The sequence below is a fragment of the Gopherus flavomarginatus genome, chromosome 15 (genome assembly GCF_025201925.1).
Source record: "Gopherus flavomarginatus isolate rGopFla2 chromosome 15, rGopFla2.mat.asm, whole genome shotgun sequence".
Taxonomy (NCBI): Eukaryota; Metazoa; Chordata; order Testudines; family Testudinidae; genus Gopherus; species Gopherus flavomarginatus.
Window position 1 is genome coordinate 24926795 of NC_066631.1, and position 23023 is coordinate 24949817.

The following is a 23023-nucleotide window of genomic DNA, read 5'->3' on the forward strand; positions in this document are numbered from 1 at the left end:
GGGTGCAGGGACTGGACTGGATGACCTCTCGAGGTCCCTTCCAGTCTTGTGATTCTGTGACAGGAAGATACAGGGGTAAGAGCAGTGGAAATGAGCCCATACAGCGTTAGGTGATTCTCCTGGACAGGTCGAACACTTGTGCTGGCAGGGGAGCATCACCAGGTATCGGGGACAAAATCAGATACGGGGGCCAGATTCGCTCCAGGGGATCCTTTGCTTCTGAAAAGAATCAAATTGAGCAAGAGCATAGCCTGGCCCTGCCTAGTCCCAGGGTAACCTCATGCACTTCTGGGGCCAGGTGGCCTGGGGCAGGAAGTGGCAGACAGCTTGCACTGCTGTGGTCCCCACTCCAGCCTAACACACGGACGGGGCAGGGGCTGGAATTTGTTAGCTTCCTGTGTTAGCATCCGCATAGGGGACCCTTAAGAGGCGACAAATCTCCCCTCCCCCAGCATCTCCTTTGTAATGCTCATGTATTTTTCAGCCTCCTAATCCTTGATTAGAGGTGGGGCCCGGGCACTGATGTTCACATCCGTCAGTCCAGAAGCAGGTTCAGGTGGGAGAGGTTGGTTCAGCCAGTTATGGTAAAGGGCAGGCTGCAGAGTTGGGCCCTGGCTCCGCGCTTGCCTACAATTCTGGTCCTGTCCCACCCAGGGGTCGATCAGGCCCCGTTGTGGTTTGTCCTGGCATTCTCTTTGCCCGCAGTTGCTTAGCAGTCCGGGTGGGGTGGCGGTGGCCCGCGGAGCTGCTCTCTCTGTATCATACTGGTCTCTCTGTCACAGCATGTGTCGTGTTTCTTCGCTAGGTAGCAGAGAAATCCCAGGGTCTGCTCAGGGAGCGTCAGCACATGAAATACAAAGGCCTGTCAGGGGAGCGGGTTGGTAATGACTGTGATTTCCTGCCTATGGTTGAGTTTTGAACGGATTTTTCCTTTAACAGTAAGGGAGTAGGAATAGCACCTCAAGCAGGTGATAAAACAGCCAGATTGTGCTCTAGCGGCTGCTTCGTGCTGCCTCCCTTCTTTGGGAGTAGCCCTGGCGAGGAGGAACCGTGTTTTCCCCAGAAGACGGTAAATGTCCCTCTCAGATTGTGAACGTCGGAGGGAAAACTAGCTCCTGCTAAAGGCTCGGAGACGGATACTGCCTTTCCCTCAGCTGGGCCTCAGGGGATGAGTGGCACAGAGAAGGTAGCGAGGTCAGAGTTCAGCGGGACGAAGACGTAAATCCTACCAGCGGTGGAGTGGGCCGCTCTAGAGTTCTGTGACTGAAGCGACTGGAGTAGGCCAATGTAGCCAAATCACCAGGGTCTCTCGCTGACTGATGGGCTGCTACTGCTGTGTAACAAGGAGGCTAACTTGGGTCGGGGAAGATGTGGAGGGTTAATAGAAAACACGGTGAAGCGTTAACATGGCTGATGTCCTAGAAAGCCCTTCAGTAAGGGGAGACCTGGGGTTAACATGGGCCAATCTCCTGTGAGCTATTGTCAAGGGAGAAGAGAGAGAGACCACACTAGAGGGGAACTCCCTGGCCATTGCAGCCAGGGGAGTCTGCAGCAAACCGTGTCAGACTTGCTCGGTTTGCGGTACTGTGCCGTGCAGGGAGATCACACAGCGGCCGCAAAAGTCACCCTATCCCTCCGGCTGTGAGCACCCCTCTCTTAGCAAGGGCCGGGAGATTCTCTTGTGAGGATGGAGAGAGTTTCGTTGCAAGTCTCCCTCGCAGCAGCAGAACATTTTACGGATGCTTGAACCAACAGACTTGGCAGGAGCCAGAAGCTCATAGGAACAATCTAGATCTCCAGGCTGGATTCTGAGGAAGAGTGGCCCAGACAGTGCAGGTTACAGCTAGCAAGAGCTGGCATTTACCGAAAGTATTGCCAGCCCTCCATAAACACCCTTGGAGGAACTGCCATGGCGTACGTTTGCTGTATGCTGTGCGGAGAATTCCCTGCTACTCTCGTTGGCCTGGAACCAGGAGTCCTGTGTTCTGTTCCAGGCTCTGCCACTGATGTGCTCTGGGACCTTGAGACTTGCTTTGTGCCTCGGTTTCCCTACTTGCAAAACGGGGCTCATAACATTATGTACAGTCACACACTTGATAAAGCACGGTGTGATCTGCAGGTTAATTTGGCTTGTGGTGGAGCATAGTTTTTCAGAGCACTGTGTCCAAACTTGTGTACCTTTCAGACTGCTGTTGGAGGGGATGGCGTAAACTTCAGTTCTGTACACACTGCCTCTGTAATAGTGGCCATGGTCGGAGAATCCCAGCCCCTTCCCAGTAACACTCCATCCCCTTGGCTGCCAGGTTCACCAGGCAGGCTGCTGTGCTTGCAAACCCACGCTGGTCTCCATCAGCTGTAGGAAACGGTTAAAGGAGCACGTGAAGGGAGACGGGGTCAGAGGGGTCTTGGGAGGGGTGTCGCAGTAGGTAGTGTAGCGCTTTTGGGATGAGATCATTTTGTTAAGTGTAACCTTGATCTGTTAATCCAGTTGAGAGCCCGTTAGGGGACCCTTTTGTGGGCTCGCTCATGCGTCGTCGTTTTGAGAGGCGAGACCTGGGTGGGGCGAGGGCAGCCATGCTGGAGAGCCAGGGGAGAAATAATCAAAAAAGGCTGTGATTGTGGAGAGCTTGAACGAAAGCCACGTTCTCCGCAACGCTGCTTTCCTCTGTCTCTCACGCTCCAGAAACCGAATGAGCTTTAAAGTGTTCTCGCAGATCTGCACACTCCTCTTCCTTCCTGCCTTCCTTTCTCAGGCACTCCAGCCTCAGTTTCCACAGACCAGGGAGGAGACTGTCCCCACCCCCATGCAATCCCATCTGCAAGGACTTGGGGTGTGTCTGCCTGTCCCTGTCTCCCCTGCCCTTGGAAGGGGCTGAAGTTATCAGACCCCTTGTTGGTCCAGCGTTATCTGTGCGCTCTGTTTGTTTTCTCTGCCTCCTCTCCCGGGAGCCCTCTGACCTTGCCAGATGGTAGCGACCTTCAGTTGAAAACCGAGGCAGAGGGGAGACGTGTGGGGAAGGTCCAGTCCGATTCAGAAAAGCCCCTTTGATTCATTTCAGAGCAGAGGAAACTATTAAGCAAAGCTTTGTTTTCCTGGCTCGCTCCCCCTGCTGTTGACATTCAGATGAGAGAGAGCGAGCGCGAGACAGAAAGTGAGAGAGAGAAAGGAAGTGGGTGCCAAGTTGGCCGCACCCCTTGTCAGCTTGGGTCAGTGCCACATTCGTTATTAATGCTCTGTCTAGAGGTCACATTCAGACAAACCGAGCCTCTGGGTCAGCCAGAGGAAAAGATTAGAGCTCGTTTGCTGCTCCGCCGCACACCCACGGCACCGATCTCTTCCCGGCCCGCAGCTGGCAGGAGGGAAGCTGCAGCACTCGACTGCTTTGCCTTTTTTTTTTTTTTGGTCAGCATTGGGCATCTCTTGAAACTGCACAGACTCTCCTCCCCGTACCCCTGGGCTGCTGAGCGAGGAGGTGAGACCTAGGGGTGAGGGGGGGGGAGAGAGCGCCGGGGGAAGCAAAGCAACTTCAGTCCACCTTAACAAACGCTGCGCCAGACCGTTGGAAAGCTCCGAGGAGCTGAGCCCGAGGAGTGCCCAGGGTGCCTCTCGCGCCCCAGTGGGGCAGAGAGCACTGAGGACGGAGCATGTGTTCAAGGCAATTTCTTGCGTCAGGGTCAGGCGCCTCCAGCTTTTAAGACCTGGTTTTAAGTTACTGTGCAGTAGCTGCCCTTGCTGCCCAGGGCTGCTAAGTGCCGGAGCCCCCAGGATTTAAAGAACCAGCTTTTTTTTTTTTCCTTCCCTTTCGTTGGCTGCTGCGAGGGAGTGAAAACAAAATGAGCGGGGAGGATATGAGTCAAGAACTCCCAGCGCTTGGTAACAAACTGCTCTGCCGCGCGGGGCTTTGAAGAAGTGCTCTCCCTGTTTATTCTGGTCTGCCTGCCGCATGCTCGGAGCAGCTTTTCTGGCAGGTGAAGCTAGACTCGGAGAATGTAAGTACAGCCATAGGGCAGTAATGAAATGCTGAGCGTCTGGGGTGAACGTTAAGGATGGGGCGAGCAAGTGTGTGTGCGTGTGCGCACTTGTGCACACACCTATCCTCTCCTCCTCACCAGTCAACGCAGGACTGATTAAGATCTGGTCGGCTGGTTAGTCAGAGTTTCAGTTGTGGTGCTAAATGAGTGTGTGCGTTTTGTGAGAGACAGACCTGCGTGTGGCAGGCTTGTGTGGTAGAGACGGGGTGGGGAATGAAGAGTGCGTGGGGGGGAGGCGGTGGGGTGGAGTGGGGTGGAAGGGAACAGTGACGTGACGTTGCTCAGCAGAGCACTGATGGTGCCTGGCGAGTGGCCTGTTCGCCAGCCAGATCCAGGGCAGCTGCTGGCTGCTCCCACCCTGAAAGTACAGATAATTATAGTTTTGGGAAGCAGGTGTTGCTGTTTTGTTCTCTTGCCTGCAAAGATAAGGGCGTCTGTCCGCACTGGTTTGATCCTGCAGGGGGAAGGTCTGTCTGTGCTTTGGAAACATGCAGTCTCTTCCTCATGAGATAGATACAGACACCTGCGCAGCTCCCTTCCTGCCAGCTGGATGCTTGCCTTCAGACCCGCACCATTCGCATGTGTGGAGACCGGGCACACCACACGCTGTCCCCAGCAGGCGAGGGGAAGGGCGCTGAGCTTCCCAAGGAGCTGGGCCTCGTGGTGCCGCTGGAGTGGGTGACTTTAAATTGAACAGGCTTCAGCACAGCGTTGTGATTGGGAAGCGGCCCTGCAAAACCGCTGAGCGCAGCGCACCTGACGAATGGAAGGGCAGCTGAGCGACTTCTTACGTGCAGCAAGACAAGGTCGAGCTGCACTTGGAAATAGAGTGAGCATGGACACACCCTGGCACACTAACAGCCATTGCAATTAGCACATCCTGCTGCCCCGTCCTGTGCAGCGCAGTCGTCTCGGAGGACAACACAATCGTACAGAGAATGGGGCCTGTTGTGGAGGCAGGAACCATTGTTACTGTTCAAGGCCCTTGCCCGAGATGTAGCTTACAATTCCAGCCCGGTCTGTTACCCTGGGGATTAAGCCCTCCAAGTAGCAAAGAGTGAATGGATTGATTCATTTGTTCATTCTGGAAGCGATGATGAATCACAGTGCATGGGGCTGGCCTGCTTTCCCCGGCCACGTTTAGCCGTCCCTAGGAGGGGAAGGATCTCGCTGGCTAGTGTCTCTCAAGGTTGGTGGCAAGATGGATTTGAGAAGTCTCAGTTGAAAGCAGCAGCAGCCGTTGTCTTGGCTTTAAATGGATCAGCGTTGGGTGTTGTAGAGCTAAAACTCAAACCCGATTCTTCTGTTGCCCCCGCTCTGCTGTGCATGGCAGGTCTGTTACATGCAGTGCAGTCAGGGCTGCAGGGCCATGCGAGGGTGCAGGATATGGGAACTTTCACTCGTCGTTCCTGGCTGGGCTTGGGTTCACCCGGAGGTGGATGAGTATTTATCCGAGGGCCATTTGGCCCAGGTACTGGTGAGCATCTCTTTGGGGCAAATCCCACGCCCCTCTCTCCTAGCTGGCATAGGGCCATCGTCTGCCATGGAGCTGGTGTGCTTCTGCTGCCTGGGATTTGGGGATCACTTCGCTCCCAGAGCTCCCTGTGCCCCAGCCCTCTGTGGGTATTTAAAGCTGGAACTGCTGGCTCTGCAGCTACACAGCTCATCCACCTGCCCGGACCCAGGGTACCAATTCCTACTCTCCAAGCCCCTGCTCTGATCCCAGGGGGGCACTGCTGCTTCAGCTGTGTGCACCGGCTCGAGGGTTTATCCCTTAGGATGTTTTATTTGTCAGCTTTGGGATTCACAGAACCAACGCAGCCTTTCTGGAGTAGGCCCTGCTCATAAACAAAGCCATTGTTAGTTGGTTCCTTTGTTCGTTGCTAGAGCACTTTTAAAGGGAAGTATTGCGTGGGTCCTAAGGACGTGCCAGGGGCTTCCCTGTACCATGAACGCGGACTCTGCCTGTGATCTCATCAGGGGTCTCAGGCTAAGCAGGCTAAGGCCTGACCAGTACGGGGATAGGGGACCTTCAAGGAAGCCCATCCAGTGTTGCAGGAGGGTCTGTGTCTCTATGCACCAAGAGAACCCCAGCTTGGTGTCAGAAGTCTGTGCCGGAGGGGCCAGGCCCAATGGGCAAGACAGCTTTTGCCAGTTCATTTTGGGTGCTTCACGTGTCCTTAAAATGTTGCTTTTCATGGGGCTTGCGATAGCCCCTCTTTGCCAAGCGTGTTAGAAGGAACATGGCAAGCGGCAGGCAAAAGGCAAAGGAACATGGACCGATGCAAGGGCCAGCCGGTCGCAGTCCCACTGACAGTGCAGTGTGGAGCCTGCTGGAGCTGTGCAACATGTCTCGTCCTCAGGGCTTGCAGGCAACCGGATGGCAGCTATCTAGCAGGCCAGCCCCAGCCCAGCCTGGCAGTGGAGGAGGCGCCAGGGCCTCATGGACATCTCGGTGGGTCAGAAGGAGGAGCGGGGTTAGGCTGGCTTATTGACATGTAGGCAGGGGAAACCTTAAAGGGACCACACACCCCTGATACAGAGCTGCCGGCTAGATTTAGCTTTGAGGCCATTGGGCAAATGAAGTCCCCAGACTGGCAATCCATCATGCGGGAGGTACACAGACTTGTAAGAGGGTAGGATCCTCGTTCAGCTGCAGTGGCCTTGCCTGCTGCCCTGGCAACCTGCACAGTCCCAGGGGGCAATACAGGGGCCACCAGGGGCTATGATGGTCTGCTCGGGGCTACAGGGTGCTCATTAAATGAATGGTCCATGGCACCCCCACCTCAGGCTGGTGTGGATTTTCTCACTCCCTGCACCTTTATACACTGTGAGCTCAGCTGGCCTCTGCATTCCAAGGGGAGGCTGGTAATTTCCCGGCTTTTCCTGTGTTTGGCCTCCTCCCAGTGCAAGACGTGAAACTAAATCTTTGGCAGTGCCCCAAGTTTCTAGATCTTTCACTCTCCAGGTTTCTCCCTCCTCGGTTCCGCTGGCCTCTGGTTTCTAGGGGCAGCGTTAGCATGTCTCTCTCCACAGTGCCTGTGGCAGGCGTGTTTCTGTGTGTGACCATCCCTCTGTGTTGTACTGGCTGGACCTGTGTCTATTGTGTATAGCGTGTGTATGAAGCAGAGCCCTGCAGTAGCATTGCACAGAGGAAGGGTGGTCCAGTGGTTAGGGCAATAGCTGGGGAATCTGGAGACCTGGGTTCAGTTCCCTGCTCCACCAGGAACTCCTTGTGTGACTTTAGGTAGATCACTTTGTCACTCTGTGCCTCAGTTTCCCCGTCTGTAAATTGGGGTAATAGCACTACCCATCTCTCAGAAGTGTGGGGAGGATAAATACATTCATTTTGGGGAGGGGTTTAGAAACGATGGTAATGGAGGCCATGGAATACCTCGGCTGATGATTAGCTCCTTCCTACCTCCATGCCCCCCCTAGTCTCGACAACTATCCTCCATTCATGCATCCTGGTGCCACTCCATCTGCCTGCAGTTGTCGCCCCTGGCTTGGTGCCTGACCTGAAAATTTTCTGCATGTGAGCCCATGATTTAGCACTGATTTTCCCTCTGCTTCCCCCTCCTTCCAGCAGTGGAGTTGCCTGGGTGAATACGTCACTGCATTTGTGTCTCGGCTCCTTTGTTTGGGCCCCTCCTGGCCATCTCTGCGTGTGCATCCAGCCCATCCAAGCCTGTGGGCTCCAGCTCTCAGAGAATGGAGGATGCAAAGAGCCTTTCCCCATCCCCGTTAGTCCCCCGGGTAGGGACCAGGCATAACTGCAGCCCTCAGGGAGGAGGTACATGCTTTCACCTTCCGAAGGGGTAGAGCAACTGGCTTCTTGTCACTCCCTTGTGGGGTGCTGTGACTGTGCTGCCCCCAACATGCTAGAACGGTGCGGTCTGGCCACAGAGCTATCAGCATTGTTGGTAGATGCAGCTACAGTGCACTTTGTTCCCCAAGACTGCTGAGGGTAATGCTTTTCACCTGGAAAGAAAAACAGGAGCCTCTCTCTCATCCTCTTGGCCACGGAAGTCTTGCAGACGGGTGCTGGTGACCATATCGTCCCAGTGGAGTATGGTTTGTCCAGGGGGAGTGACCCAGCCATTGTGCACTGTGCCACCCTTGTGAGGGTTTATTTTGTTTTGCCCCCCTCTGATTTTATTTTCCTGGTTGCAGGTCTCCTTGAACATGGGCGGAACTGGTCAGCCATTGCCAGGATGGTGGGCTCCAAGACTGTGTCGCAGTGCAAAAACTTCTATTTCAACTACAAGAAAAGACAGAACTTGGACGAGATCCTGCAGCAGCACAAACTAAAAATGGTAAGCAGCCCGCCACAGCCCGCTCCAAGCACCACAGATATTTCCCGGCAAACAGTGACACAGCTTCTGACATTCCCAAGTCCAAAGGGAAGTTTTTCTTCCCTGAGAATTTACTGGGTGAAAATCACAGAGCCCAGGCTTCAGCTGATGGCTTATAATGAGAAAGGGGGCATTTGTCCTTCGGCCTGTGGTATTTTCTGGCTAGGTTGGGGGCCCCTGTGGGACACAACGACCAGGTCTCGGACTCACGTGCTACACAGTGAGAAAAAAGGAGATAGAAAGGAGAGAATAGCCATTGTGTATTGTGATGCATAGCCAGATTGTGATCCCAGTTACAGCTGTGTGAATCCATTGACGCCAGTGGAGTTGTACCAGTTTACCCAAGTGTTACAGAGATCAGAAGTGAGCCCAGTAATACTGTTCATTTCCAGTGCAGTCTTCCACTACTGCTTGTCCCGTGGTGGCTCGAGCACCGAGTATAAAGAAATTAATGGCAAACTGACCACAAACAGACAAGAAAAACCAAACCCCACAAGGTTGCCATCCCGATATTAGAAGGAAGGAGGTTGAGTCTCAGAAAGAACAATCATTGGGACATCCAGAGACAAGCATGGTCCAGTGGCCTGGAGTTCGAATCCTGACAGACAGGAGTTCGAATCCTGGCAGACATTTTGATTCCTTCCATGGCCCGGGGCAAATCTCTTAACCTTTCTATGCATCAATTTCCCTGTGGTAGAAAGGGGATGACAATTCTTTCTTCCCTCGCAAAGTCCACTGAATAAATTAATTGGCATTTGCCAAGCACTCTGAAGATGCAACGTGCCACTACAGAACTGCTAAGTATTATAATTATCATTTCATTTGCAGAGGACCCTGGGGTTCCGAGCTTCCTGGCTAATAGAATTCACATGGCGTAACCCCCCAGGGAGTGCTTTGGAAAGGAAAGGGACAATGTTCAATACAGGAATCTCTGCAGCAAGCTATTACAGTGCGAATAAAAAGACAGGAAGGCACTCAGTGACTCAGCTAGGAATTGAATATCCTAGTCACTCTATAGGAACAAGAAGTAGAGCAGGCAGTGGTGATTCTTTTGATCATTTCTCCAAGCTGAGAGATACTCCTGTGTTCCTATGTTTCACTCAGTTGTGTTAGAAACAAAGCAAACAAACGGTACAAAGAAAACAACAAAAACACCTACCTAAAGAATGGGATGAAACACTCACACACACACACAGGCAACCTCTCCAAATAGAGCTTTATGTTATAAAGATCTAGTGTTTGTTCCTTGGGCGAATCAGATGTAAGATCGCTGAACTCAGTAATAGAATCAGAGTTGAATATATTAATTTACTCTGCTTCCTAATATATCAGAAATTGCACTGCATGGGTGTTTTTCTGCAGAACCAGTTTTTCCCTCATCCTTTTCTCCCCCATTCATATTATTCACTAGCGCGTGCAGTTTAGATCATCATCATCATCATCTAGTCTTTTAAGCACTGGGGGCTGTGGAATTTAGGTTTTGTATAAGAACAATGAACGCTCAGCTGTTATTTATTGGGTTCTATTGTTTTAGGCAACAGCAGATGCCATAAAACTGAATAAAATAAAAGAACAACTGTGAATGAATTTCCACAGACTTTCCTTCCTAACTCCTAAATATATTCATAAATAAACCAAATCTCCTGATAGTTTCCTGTATAGAATCTGGGCATGCAAAATAGTCAGCTTTGACCGCCCTCTCAGTGGAAGCAGTCAGAAGTCAGGCCAATATGTCATCAGGTAATTTTGCAGTGAAGTGTCTAGCTTATTCCATGACCTGGATGCCAGCAGCTATTACTGATCTCCCTGCAGATAACGTACAAGGAAACGGATAGGCTCTGCAATCCCAGTTTTGCTAGAATGTTTATTTAATTTAAGGAGGATAAACTCAGTGAGTAACGTTTGTTAATTTCTCCAATGTAACTTGTTTATGGTTTGTAGCCCTGTTGCTAGGATTGGTAGAACAAGGGTTTAGTTACAAACTCAGATCTCAACCCAGCTTTGCTGAGATGTCTAGAAACCTTGAAGTGAACCAGAGCCCAGTTTTGGGCAAACCTGAGTCAGTGTATGGTTTAGCCTATGCCAGTGCGTGGTTTTGAATTATAGCCAGATGAAATTCACTGTTCTGGATGGTTTCATCCCAGTAAAACTCAGTAACTCCAAGTGCTCTTCAGCTTAAGTCTGAGGATTCATTCAAATGTAGACCTAAAGCACAGCCCAAGGAACACGAGCCCTATGCAAACCAGGACCACAGCAGTGGTTTGCACGGAGCCCTGTGTCCCCAGTTTGCTGTGGCTAGCACAGCTGTAGTCTGCACTCGTGCGCAGTGGGTGCATTGGCCAGCAGATGGTGATTTTCAGGTGTGGCTCTCGGATTGGTGGGCATGCATGCCAGACTGTCAGCCACACCCCGGATTTGCCAGTGCCCATGGGTAACGAGGGCGCAGCTTGGAGCCTTGCCTCTGAAGAAAGACCCAGAGCCCGGGCTGAGAGACTTGTGCTAGTGGGGCTCATATTAGCATGCAAAAATAACTGTGTAGACACTGCGGCTTGGGCTGTCAAGCCCCCTTCCCACCCCACACACTTGAGAGCCCGAGCCGCAATGCTAGTGCAGTCAGAAAGCAGGGCTGTGGCAGCTCCATCCTGTTTCTCTGGGGCATGGATGGCCCGTGGGCTTCCACAGCTTCTCCACTCATGCCATGCTTGGGACTTGAACTTTAAAGGCTGTCCTTTTCCTACAGGAAATAAACCTCACCTGGAGAGCTGCTGAGATGGATTTGGTATACTGTGTAGCCCTGTCTGCCTTTCAGCAGAGCTGTGCAGACTCCCAGACATCCCTCTTTCACTGACTTGTGACTGGAGGAGAATCCTCCTGGCAGTATTGGATTAAGACAGGACCAAATAAGCGGGGGATGGACTCAGATTTAACAGCTCCACCCCTAGAAATACAGGCCAGGAGCTGTATATTGACAGCCACCCCACTGAGCGGGGTCCCAGCCCAAGAAACACATCAGAAGGGCCAGTGCCTCTGATTAGGGTTGAGTCACGCCACCTGTAAGCCTCATTCGAAGTCTCTGCCTCTGAGCGTTTCTGCTCAGTTCTGTTGTGAGCACCTAAGATCTGTTCTTGGCATCAGCCTCAGTTAGTCCTGACCTTCTGCGCGCTCATCTCTTGTTTCATTAACCCCAGCAGTCAAGGGGAAAATGAGGCATTGTGATACCGAATGTCCTTTCAAGTTGCTCTTTCCCTGAGCCATCAGAGCTCAGAATCTCTCTCCGCGTGTGGGTGTCTGCCCCTTGTGCTAGACTTGCCTGAGGTCGGGGGATAATATGGCTCATATTAACCTATCAAACTGAAGGGTCCCTACAAGTCCTTGCAATATGTCCACAGAGCACCCAGCCATGTGCTTTCCTCAGTCAATTAAGACGGAACCTGGTCCCTGTTAGATACTGCCTCAGAATCCAGACAGCTCCTAGACGGGCAGGATCCTGGTGCTGATCCCAACGGGAGAGAGCTGCCCTTCTCAACCCTCTGCTCCCTTTTCAGAAGCGGGGGGTGAGCTCTTTTTGCTGCCCTGGAGGCACTGTAGGCTGGGGACCCCGTTCACTCGCTCATCCCATGGGCTGAGGGAAAGAGTTAGGCAGATCCGGTCACCCCTTCCTATTGAAAGGTGGGCTGTCCCCTTCCGTGGGTGTCTGGGCTGTGACTCCCAGCTGTGGAACAGAGGCCACGATTCCTCTCTGCAGGTGGGGCCCTGTGGGGACCGCTCCCCCGCAAACATGGAACCTGACCCAAAGGCCACTGAAGTTGGAGCAGGACTGGGACTGACACTGGGTTATCGTATTGGGCGAAGGTCGGCGTTCGCTACTAGAGCCAACCGTCCTGTGACCCTGTCCCGCTGGCCAGATTTAGCCCACCCTTCTGGGGTAATGGAACGTCCAACATAAAATATTCCAAGGCCCTCACAAAATGGGCCCCACTCATGGCCCCTGTGGTCCTCACACCCTTCTCTCGGGGCTTTCGACTGTGTCTGTCCCCTTCTCGGGGGCCAGGACTCCCAGGGTTATCACCTCGATCCCCTAACAGAAATCCCAAACCCAGACTATACAAACTCAAACTAGATTCTATCCGTCGCCTCTCTTCCCTCTCTGCAGCAGTGTTCCTCCACTGATCACCTCCCAAGGCTCCCTCCCTGGTCCTCCAAACCTGCCCTTTGATCAGGGTTCACCACTCCACTGCTTTGTCTCTCTCCTCCCCTCGGGCCAGACTTCCCTACCCAGGATCCCTGGGCTTCCTCCTCTCTCATCCCAGAGCCTGACTGCAGAATCTGTCCCTTCTGCACTAAACTTCTTGCTTACCACCCAACCCCTTCCCAGCTGGGCATGGTCTTGAATTAAACCTGGCTCTCTCCCTCTGCTCAGTTCTGTTGCGAGCACCTAAGATCTGTTCTTGGCATCAGCCTCAGTTAGTCCTGACCTTCTGCGCGCTCATCTCTTGTTTCATTAACCCCAGCAGTCAAGGGGAAAATGAGGCATTGTGATACCGAATGTCCTTTCAAGTTGCTCTTTCCCTGAGCCGTCAGAGCTCAGAATCTCTCTCCGCGTGTGGGTTTCTGCCCCTTGTGCTGGACTTGCCTGAGGTCGGGGTCCCCAACAGGTAACACAACTGGCCTCTCAGGTCCCCATTAACCCTTTCAGGTTGGCCTTAGCCCCACTTCTGATCCCATGACCTTGCCATGCTAATTCGGGAGTGCCTGCATCATGCTTTTAGGGAAGGCTGAGACAGCTGCTGTTGGGGCATAAATATAATGACTGTTCTGTATCAGGAGCAGGGTTTTTTAAAGCCACTTTGGCTCCTCGCTCCGTGTCAGGTGGTGATCCCGTGAGGAGGCCACATTTCTCTGGGCTGCTCCTTTCCCTTCTGGGGCAGATGGCCCAGGATGATGTCACACTGGCAGGTTGTGTCAGCTATGTCCTGGCCACTCAGGGTTGTTCCGGTGTGGGGAGGGGAAGGGGGGAAGGCTCCAGTAACACCAGACAGCTTGTAGAGGAGGTTGAGAAGAACTGCTGATTCTCATCAAACTTGGAGACAGCCTAATAGAGCTGGCTGGAAGCCAGCCATTGCAGCCACCTCAGGCGCCTGGCTTGGCCATTCTCCCCATAGGAAGTGGAATGACACACTAGGCACTGCGGAGTGCTAGGAAATAACCTCCCATGGGAGAAGTTCAGGTTTTGGTTTGGTTTGGTTTATTTCCCTTTTGACATAGATGCACGTAAGCCAAAGACTGCAGCGGAGTCCTGCTCGAGCTATCCCATGCGTTCCAAGGAAAAAGACCCTCTAGGACAAATCTAAGAAGTCACTTTTAATAGTACACAATGTACGTTGAGCACCAAGGAATAGAATGGATGTGAAAACCGCTGAAGTACTGATAACAGATCTCAGACTGAGCCCAAGGGACCAGAACTACTCAGTTACATACCAAAGACAGGATGGAACGCCACGTAAAAGCATTTAATTTTTGCAGCAGATATGAGCTTCACCTCACCGTCATCTCATTTATTTATTCTTTGTATCTAGCACCCTTGGATTTGGAGACTTACTGTGCTGGGCACCGTCCAAACGCATCAGTTCTATGGACAATCAAATTTTGCCTTTCATGCTAAATTTGACCGAAGCTTCTCTTCTCCCCACTTTCGCCGCCATGTGAACTGAATTAATGTCAGATGATCCATTGATCGCCCATCAGGGATTAGGGACCCATTGTGTTAAGATAGGCCACCCATACCCCTAAAGAGCTTCCAGTCGAAGTACATGATGACAGCAGATGGGCTGAGTTTGATGGAGTTACAAGGTGATGAACTTAAAGCAGGGATGAATTTGGCTGGATATGCCTTGACCAGAACCGAAACCGTAAAGCAGAACGTTTGTGCATGTGGCTTGAGCCTGTCACTGGGTATGTCCCCCTATCAGCTCTGCTTCTGGATTCAAATTGCTTCCCTTAAATATCTCACCTACGCAGTGGGTCTCTCGCAGCCCCAGAGCCCTGCCTGCCAGAGCATTCATCTCTGCATGGGCCAAATCCTGCTGCTTGTCATTTAGTGCAAATATAAAAGCCAAGTCTGGTGTTGATGCAGGGGCTTGTTCCCAGCTAATTTCCCAGCATAAGATCCCACTCGTCAGCTTGGCTGAGTCACAGACACATGAGTAAGAGAAGCAGTAAGGTGAAGAAGGCTTTGCCATAGTAACGCAAGAGCTTTGTCATCACATTAGCATTATCTGAAGCCCTAACTACGAGCTGCTGCTGCAGACAATAACATACAATTATTGAATTGTTCCCTTGGCACAAGTTGATGCTCTGACAAGTTCTTCCCGGGGGAGCGGAGATTGCAGAAAGAATGGGGTTACCGCAGAAGTGGGTGGGTCGGGTCCCAGGGCTCTTTGATTCCATGTGTAATGTCTCACATAACTTCTCAAGTGCTTCCACCCTCTCCTGCCCAGTTCAATACAAAATGGTTCAAACGGCAGTGTTGCCGAGCAAAAGCAGTTTGTGGGGTGTTTATCCAGTAGTTTTTGAGTTTATCGAGAAAGGGGAAAGGTATCAGACACCCCCAACCTCGAGATCCAAAGGCAGAGTTCGTATTGCTGCTGCAGCCTTCATTTTCCATCCACTTAAATGCTCAAAGTACGTCATTCAAGTTGGGCACGCGGAGGGAGCAGCAGGTGACGGGCATGTTCCTACTGGTTATATTTATTTCCATAATGACACCAGGAAACATTAGCAGAGATGAGACTCTTGATTCATGCCAAACAGTTTATTGGAAGTAGAGGGGTGTGTGTGTGTGTGTGAAGTAGGGGTGTGTGTGTGTGTGTGTGAAGTAGGGGTGTGTGTGTGTGTGTGTGTGTGTGTTTAAAGAGGAGAAGAGAGGGTATTGCTTTGTGGTTCGAGGAGGAAGAGAGGGCGAAGAATCTCAACTCCTAGATTCTGTTTACTGCTCTGCTGCTCGCTCACTCTGTGACCTTGGGATAGTCACTCAGAGCACAATTTTTCAAAAGTATCTACTAAATTTAGGGGTCCAGCTCAACTCACCTGGCACCTGATTTTTCCAGTATGCTGAGCACTCAGAGTGGCCACTAACTTCATTTTAAGATGTGGGTGCCCAAGTGTGTCTGAAAATCAGGTCCCTTTAAGGTGTCTCAAGTTGGGCATCCAAAAAATGGAGACACCCATGATGTTGACTAAAATTTAGTCATCTGTAAATTGGCTTAATAATACAGTGATAGATATTACAGGCCGAGTTTAGTTTTAAAGCTGGCCTCCATTTGAATTAATTGGGTGCCTAACTTCTTGATTGTAATTAGGTGTCTTGAGCTCTGAATTGCTAGCGTTTGTGCATACCAAATTGTCCTGTTAAAATGAAGACCAGTTTTATCTTATCACATGATTGTTTGTTTGCAATGCTTTCCTGCTCTTACACTGCAGTATTGTGCAAAGATGAATGTTTTCTTGTGAGCCTCTCCCTGTCCAGCAGCCTCCTAAGGGTGGCGTGCCACTCAATTAGTAAAAGTTTCTCTGGGAAACTTGGAGGGCTGGTACTCTGCACGTGTATGCCAACTGTAGAGCAGATGCATCTACCCTAACTCACATTGAGTAGGGCATTACTCTGTAAGTAGTCCCCATGAGTGAGGCACCACTCAAAGTAAGGATAGCAGAATCTAAAAAATACATATCGATATGATTTTCCACCCCCCTTCTCACTCCCCCCCACCCCCAACTCTCAAGATTTATTTCAGAGGCAACCCTTGCTAGGGGATTAAAGTTGCTCTTTCTGTCATTTTATGAAGTCTGCCCTTCTGCAGTGCGGTCACTGATAAGAACCAGCATTGATAAGGGGGTAAAGAGAATCCAAGAATACGCAGTGTTTTATGTAGCCTGTTTCCTCCTTCCCACTGAGGAATACAGGGAAAGCACTGGCCCTGCAGGCCAAACTCTGCCTTTGACCTTGACTGCTTCTCCCGCAGGAGAAAGAAAGGAACGCAAGGCGGAAGAAGAAGAAAGCCCCTGCCGTTCAGAATGAAGAAGCTGCCTTCCCTCCCACAGCAGAGGATGAGGAGATGGAGGTATCTGGGACAAGCGGCAACGAAGAGGAGATGACCGAGGAGGTGGAAGGTGAGGCATTTGAGGGGCGACAGCCATGGGGGAAATTGGCTCAGGTTTGTTTGCTTCATCCCTGGACCCATGGCTGCAGCTGAGCAGCCCTTTCCTGCCAGGGCAGGTGGCAGGAGAAGCGTTTTCATCCTGCAAATGTCAGTGCTTCCATGGGTCTCCCTGGTTAAGAGTATCTCATGGGCAGGAGGAGTGGAGTGGCTCTGGCACCCTGAGGATATGCGAGGGCGACGCTTTCACGCTGCACTGGAGACACGGAAGCGCTGACATTTCTGGCTCCTCCAGATTTCACGGTCGCAGGGACTGTCCTCGGTCACAGCCCCGGTCTGATTCCTGGCTGCTGAAGGTTTATTTGTGTGAGGCCATGAAGCTCCATACCGTGGTCAGCTGATAGCCAGGATGCCCTCAGACTGCGGTGGGGGTTGTTTTGATAGGGGTTTGATTGGCAGCTCCAGTCCTCTGTTACCAGGAGTAGGCAAGCACACACAGCGCCAGCCTTTCCCTGCTGCCTAGCTCCGGAGAGGTTACCCGCGGACAGGAGGTTTATTGCCACAGCCCATTTATGCTTTGGCCTCTCTCTTAGGTAGCCCTCCAGGAACCCAGTTGGTGCCGTTTTAGGGGATAGAATTTTTGTTAGTTTCACTTTCAGTCACTACTGCTCCTGGCCCAAATTGTCATTGCCACCCTAGTAGGACACAACCCTATATCCTCTGATCGATCCCTTACCACTGGACATCTCTGGGCTGGTCATGGGTGTTGTCTTGCACATCCTTCAGTTTTCCATCACCCTAGCGAAGAGTCCGCACTGTGATTGGCCTCCAGTGCCCACATTGCTAGGCCTTGTGCACCTCTAGCCTTTTGTAAATCAGATTGGGTTTCCTTTTAAACAAAGGCCTGTTCACCGTGCCTGACCCCCAGCAAGGTGTGAGGGTTGGAAAGCAGGTGCTGTGCGGGTCGATGGGGGTGTAGGGGCAGTCGTAAGGCAAAGGAAACGTCACTATCCTGTCCGCTGCCCCAGGCTATGAGTCACCAAAGCACTTGAGCGTGAGGCATAACTTAAGAACATTCTTAAGTGCTTTGTTGAATCGGGAGGGGTCTTACTCACATGCTTTAAGTGAAGCCCAGGCTGACATGCTTTGCTGACTCAGATCCCCCATGAATGAAGCAGCGGGAGGGCTGGTAGAGCCAAGATTGCCCCGTTCTCTTTAGGGCATCGCTTTTATGACTTTTCTGAGCTAAACAACAAACACCCTGTGACTTCTGCTTCGGAAAGTCCTTCTTCGTGGCAGCAGCACATTCAGTAGCTGCTAAGCCACAGGGTCAGCACACCTCTGCATTTTTTAATATCTTCTTTCAGGCAGGCAATTTCCACTCTCCCATTTGAGCAGAAGAAGGAGAATCAACTGAAAGTGACAGTTTTAGCTATTTCTAGCTCAGAAACCTCAGCCGTGAGTTTGGGAAAATGTGTGTAATTTACGGTAATGGTCCCATTTGACTTTTGTCAAAGTAATTTAATAATTTAACCAGCAGTGCTGGCCCCATGCTGAGCCCTGGCCTTGGAGACCAGGCTAATGGGACTGGAAATTGCAAATCTTTTCAAGTCATTGTTGAAAGTGACTCATGATAAGGCAGGTGCCAGGTAAATCTGTGCTGGGTGATCTGTGACTAACAGACCTGGTGTAAGATGTGGTTATTGCTCTTTGTGGGAGCTGTTCAGAATAAAACCATGTGTTTTAAGATGAAAGACTTGAAGACAGATCTCTTGACACACTTAGAAGCTTTACATTATAACGGCTTCAAGTCTCATCTCTTATTCATCCTGTGAGGCAGATGAGACTATATTTCTGAAGTGGGCTACTGAGCTGAACAAAGCTATAAGCCAAGTGGATGAAATGTCACAGGAGCAGAAATGTCAGAGCAGCGGTATGCTTGAGCAGTTTGCCTAGCTCCCCTGTGACATTTGGGGATGCATTTCGGTGTAATGAATACTGACCAGAGGGGAGGGCTTTGGATGAATTTGTTGCATGATTAATTGTCTATGTCCGAACTACCTGGTTCGCAAGTGCAAAGTGTACGGATGGATCACCTAACACTTCAATGGATGGGCCTCTTATAGCAAAGCCGGGCTGGATAACTAATTGTAGGATGCACCTCGCCAGCCAGTGCACAACTCATTTGCAATTCAGCTCCCCACGCTCGCAGCAGGTTCGCAATATTGGGAACGAACCCATGGAAATCTAAAGCCTGGCTGAACCAGAGGCGAAATACCTGCAGACATCTCTTCGGCCTCAGCAGACCCTATTTCACTTTGGGAAGGGAAGCAGGTGCATTTCTGAGCGAGGCTTTGGCCAAATACACCATAAATCTCTGTCCGGCCTAAACACTGTAAATTCCTGGCCCATCGTCCTTGGGTGAGTGTTTCATTGATTTATTATAAGTAAATAAACATCAGGGAAGGCTGAAATTCCTATTGGCCTTGGGGCATTTTTCTGCCAAGAAAGTGGAATACTTTCGATGTGCTCAGATGTAAAGCCAGCAGAATCCTGTTCATCTGCGTCCATCCATTTTGGATACAACTTCAAAGCCTTGCAGACTGATACAGATCTGTGTCTGGAAGGAATCCCACCTTCCCTCCCATCCTTACCGTGTTGAGGGGGAGAGCACTGCCCTTAAATCCCAAAGCAAGTTCATGTTGACCCTACACCTGTGACGTTCTGAGATATTTTGAGAGCCCTGAACTCGCACTGATGGAGCACACCCTTTCCCTTGGGTCAGGAACTCCCTGAGGGAGTTGCAGGCCATCTTGCCAAGGCACAGTTCACTCCAAATATTCCTCCCTTTGAGCCAAAGAAACAAAAGCTGTCTCAGCTCTGAAACACCTGCCTGCATCTAGACGTGAGTGTTTTCAGCTCAGGAGGAATCCATTTCCCATAGATTTGGGGATGCTTAATCATTAACTTGTCCTGAAACTCTGGAATATTTTTCCCCCAGCTGACCCTGATCTCCTTTCTTTTCATATTGACTGCTAAACAAAAACATGTGGAAGGCTCCTGCTGCTGCCATGGATTTCTTCATGGCTGGGCCGCAGGAATGGGGGAAGGCTGGTACCCACAGTCACAGTGATGCAGTCCTGGGAGGCAAGCAGAGGGGCTGGAACTTTGGCTTAGGCCTTGATCACACTGGAACTGGCCCCGATGCCTTGTTGAGGGCTGGTTGGAATTTCAAGAACGATGCAAAGAAGAGTGAAGAGAGCCATTTTAAATGTGTCATTGGTTAATAGGGCCAACAGAGAGCTCCCGCCTGCCTGGTTTTAGGCACAGGGTTCTGGCTCTTGGATTCATAACCCTGTCCCTTGGTTTTTAAGGCTGGGCTCCATTATTAGAATGGCACCCAGCTTACAGGATGCACTCAGGCCAGGCAGAGAGAGGAGCATGCTTCTTTCTGTGCTTGATGTGTTATGGACACATGTGTTATGGGATCTCAGCACTTTGCTGTCTAGTTCAGAGACCGGGTAGGTCGACAAGACCTTCTCCCTCCTCTGACCAGAAGTTGTGGGGTTTAGGGAGGAGAGAATTCCCCCTCACAGGTGGGGGAAGGGAGTCCCTGGAACTCATTTTTATGAGGGGTAGCGGGAACAGGAGAATATTGCTCCTGTATGGAGTGAGCCGGGAGAAGGTCAGACCACGGCACCTCTGAGGGGGGAGTGCAGAAGAGATGAGGAAAGTAGCCAGGAGGCTGAGCTGATGTCCCTATACCATGCAGCTGGGGCGGGAGTTAGACCTGAAGAGCGTGCTTTGGGGGAACAAGCTGGGGCTGCTGGTTCCAGACTGAAAGCCAGTGACCCTAATACACAGCATATGGGAGATGGGGATTTGATGCGTCCGCCAGTTGGAATTGGAAAGGGTTCAGAAAATGGCAACAAAAATGATTGGGGTATAGAACGGCTTCTGTATGAGGAGAGATTAATAAGACTGGGACTTTTCAGCTTGGAAAAGAGGTGACTGGGGGGCAGGATATGATAGAGGTCTATAAAATCTTGAGTGGTATAGAGAAAGTAAATAAGTAAGTGTTATTTAGTCCTTCTCATAACACAAGAGCAAGAGACCAGCAAATGAAATTAATAGCAGGTAGCAGGTTTAAAGCAAACACAAGAAAGTATTTTTTTCACGCAACACACTGTCAACCTGTGGAACTCCTTGCCAGAGGATATTGTAAAGGCCAAGACTATAACAGGGTTAAAAACGAGCTAGATAAATTCATGGAGGATAGGTCCATCAATGGCTGTTAGCCAGGATGGGAAGGGATGATGTCCCTAGCCTCTGTTTGCCAGAAGCTGGGAATGGGTGACGGGGATGGATCACTTGATGATTCCCTGTTCTGTTCATTCCCTCTGGGGCACCTGCCATTGGCCACTGTCAGAGGACAGGATACTGGGCTTGATGGACCTTTGGTCTGACCCAGTATGGCCGTTCTTATGTTATGTCCTTGTTTTACTCCCAAACACAGTCCTGTCTGTCTGGGCACTGGTGTTCTCCAGCTGGGACAAGGGAAAGCAACATGACTGGGACATGAACAGACCAGATTTTCAGCTCCCATTGTTCCTGCGGAGGGAAGGGAAGCGTGTGTGTTGGGGGAGGGCGAGAGAGTCTCCACAGGAGCTACTGGTTGCTGAGCACTTCTGAAAATTTGACCATAAATGTCTCAGTGAAACACACTGTAAAATTCCCCTCCGTTCTGGGGTTTGTTATGGTGTGTATAATACATAACTGCATTGTAATGGGGATTCCCGCTGGCCTGCTGTTAAAGCACTGGACTGGAACTCAGGAGAGCTGAGGTCTATTCCCAGCTCTGCCAGTGGTCTGCTGGATGAGCTCAGGCAAGGCACTTCCCCTCTTGGGCCTCAGTTTCCCCATCCGTAAAAGGGGGCTAATGATGCTGCCCTCCTTTGTTAAGCGCTGTGAGATCTACTGATGAAAAGTGCTAAATAAGATCAAGACAGTGTCAATGTTTGTTTCTTGACATTTAAGAATAGTAATGCAGGAACGGCCCAAGCTTGCGGCTTTTGCTCTGAGATATGGGGGAATCAGGTAAAGTGACTCACTCAGCTCCCAGCCACCCAAAGCCTAAACCCAACTGATGGAAGCTCTGAAACCATTTCCGCTCCATCCCGGCAGTCGGGCCCCTCTGGGCTGTTGCTGAATTGAATGTGCTGTAATGGAATGTTCTGGATGCTGGAGAAGGAGAAGGGGAAATAACAAACCATATGCAGTCGTCTGCTTCAGGTGGGACATTGACGCTCGTGATTTCCAAACTTAAGGCTCGGTTCTTGCTGCCAGTTGACACTGATGCATCCTGCTTAGTGTCCAGCGTCCTACTCCAGCGTAACTGGGAAGAGAATTTAGCCTTTCATAGGGGAATGAAAGTATTTCACAAAGCTGGGGAAGTGCCTTCCTTCTTGCATCTGCCTCCTCTCCTGATGTTTGTGTATAAGATGTCTAAGGGGTAGTAATGAACGCTATAGAGATTGATTCTGGTTCAATTTCCTTTCAGCTGCAGTAAATCACAGCTCGGACACCGAGAGTATTCCCTCACCGAGGCCTGAAGCCAAAGAAAGTGGAGAGAATGGGCCCAAGCCCACGCCTGGGCCTGGGAGAGACTCCAGTCCAGAACCTGCCCTGAAGGCGGAGGATGCTGATGCTGCTACTGCAGCTAATCCCACCGCTAACACCACCCCACAGCCCCAGGAGGCAGCTGCCGAGCCAGCCAGCAGTGAGGAGAAGCCGCAGGAGGAGCTGGTGGTCGACGTGGTGAAAACGGAGGAGCCGGAGGAGAAGCCAAGCGAGGAGCCCTGCAAGAGCGAAATCAAGGAGGAGGAGAGCGAGGACTGCCCGGAGAGAGACAAGGCGAGTGAGAAGAAAATGGAGAGTGTCAGCAGCACGGCGGGAGCAGAGGTGGCGCCCAAAGCTGAGAAGAAGGAGAGTCATAAACCAGGCAAACCTGCCAGGCTTAACCCCGACAGCGACTCCAGCGCCACCTGCAGCGCAGACGAGATGGACGAGCAGGATGCCGTGGACAAAAACAGGTAAGAAGAGGTGACTGGGAAGCAGAGCCGGCAAAGCTGGTTTGGCAAAGGGGCCGGATATCCTCCCTGCCTGTGGGAGCCTTGGCAGCTGTGTGGCTGGCACGCCTCTTGCAGGGGAGGTTGTGCCGCAGGGGTGTCAGCAGCTTACGCTGTGGCTGGGGAGATCTTTCTCCCAAGTACAGTGTTGTGGCAGTGTCGGGGTGCATGATGGATGGGATCTTTCCTGGGAAGTGCCAGTCATCGGCCAGGGCGGGAGCCAGGAGGCAAGGCTAAATTCTATGGGGTCCTTCTGCGTTCCCCTAGCCCTGTCTCCATGCCTACCATAAGGAACCTGATTCTGCGAGCCTTGCTCAGGCTAAGGTGCACCCACTCCACGTAGTGCCATGGACAT

At 51.3% G+C, this 23023-nt stretch overlaps 1 protein-coding gene across 19 annotated transcripts in view; it reads left to right on the top strand.

Moving 5' to 3' along the window:
• Positions 1-23023, top strand: part of NCOR2 (nuclear receptor corepressor 2) — a 403768-nt gene that overhangs the window by 310804 nt on the left and 69941 nt on the right. For 18 of the 19 annotated variants that reach the window (XM_050923437.1, XM_050923442.1, XM_050923438.1 and 15 more), the window contains 3 exons: positions 8206-8348; positions 16406-16553; positions 22101-22632. In XM_050923437.1, coding sequence (XP_050779394.1) covers positions 8206-8348; positions 16406-16553; positions 22101-22632 — 823 coding nt within the window. Of the gene's footprint in view, positions 1-3109; positions 3474-8205; positions 8349-16405; positions 16554-22100; positions 22633-23023 lie in introns of those variants that run through there. The other variant, XM_050923457.1, reaches the window with a different exon arrangement.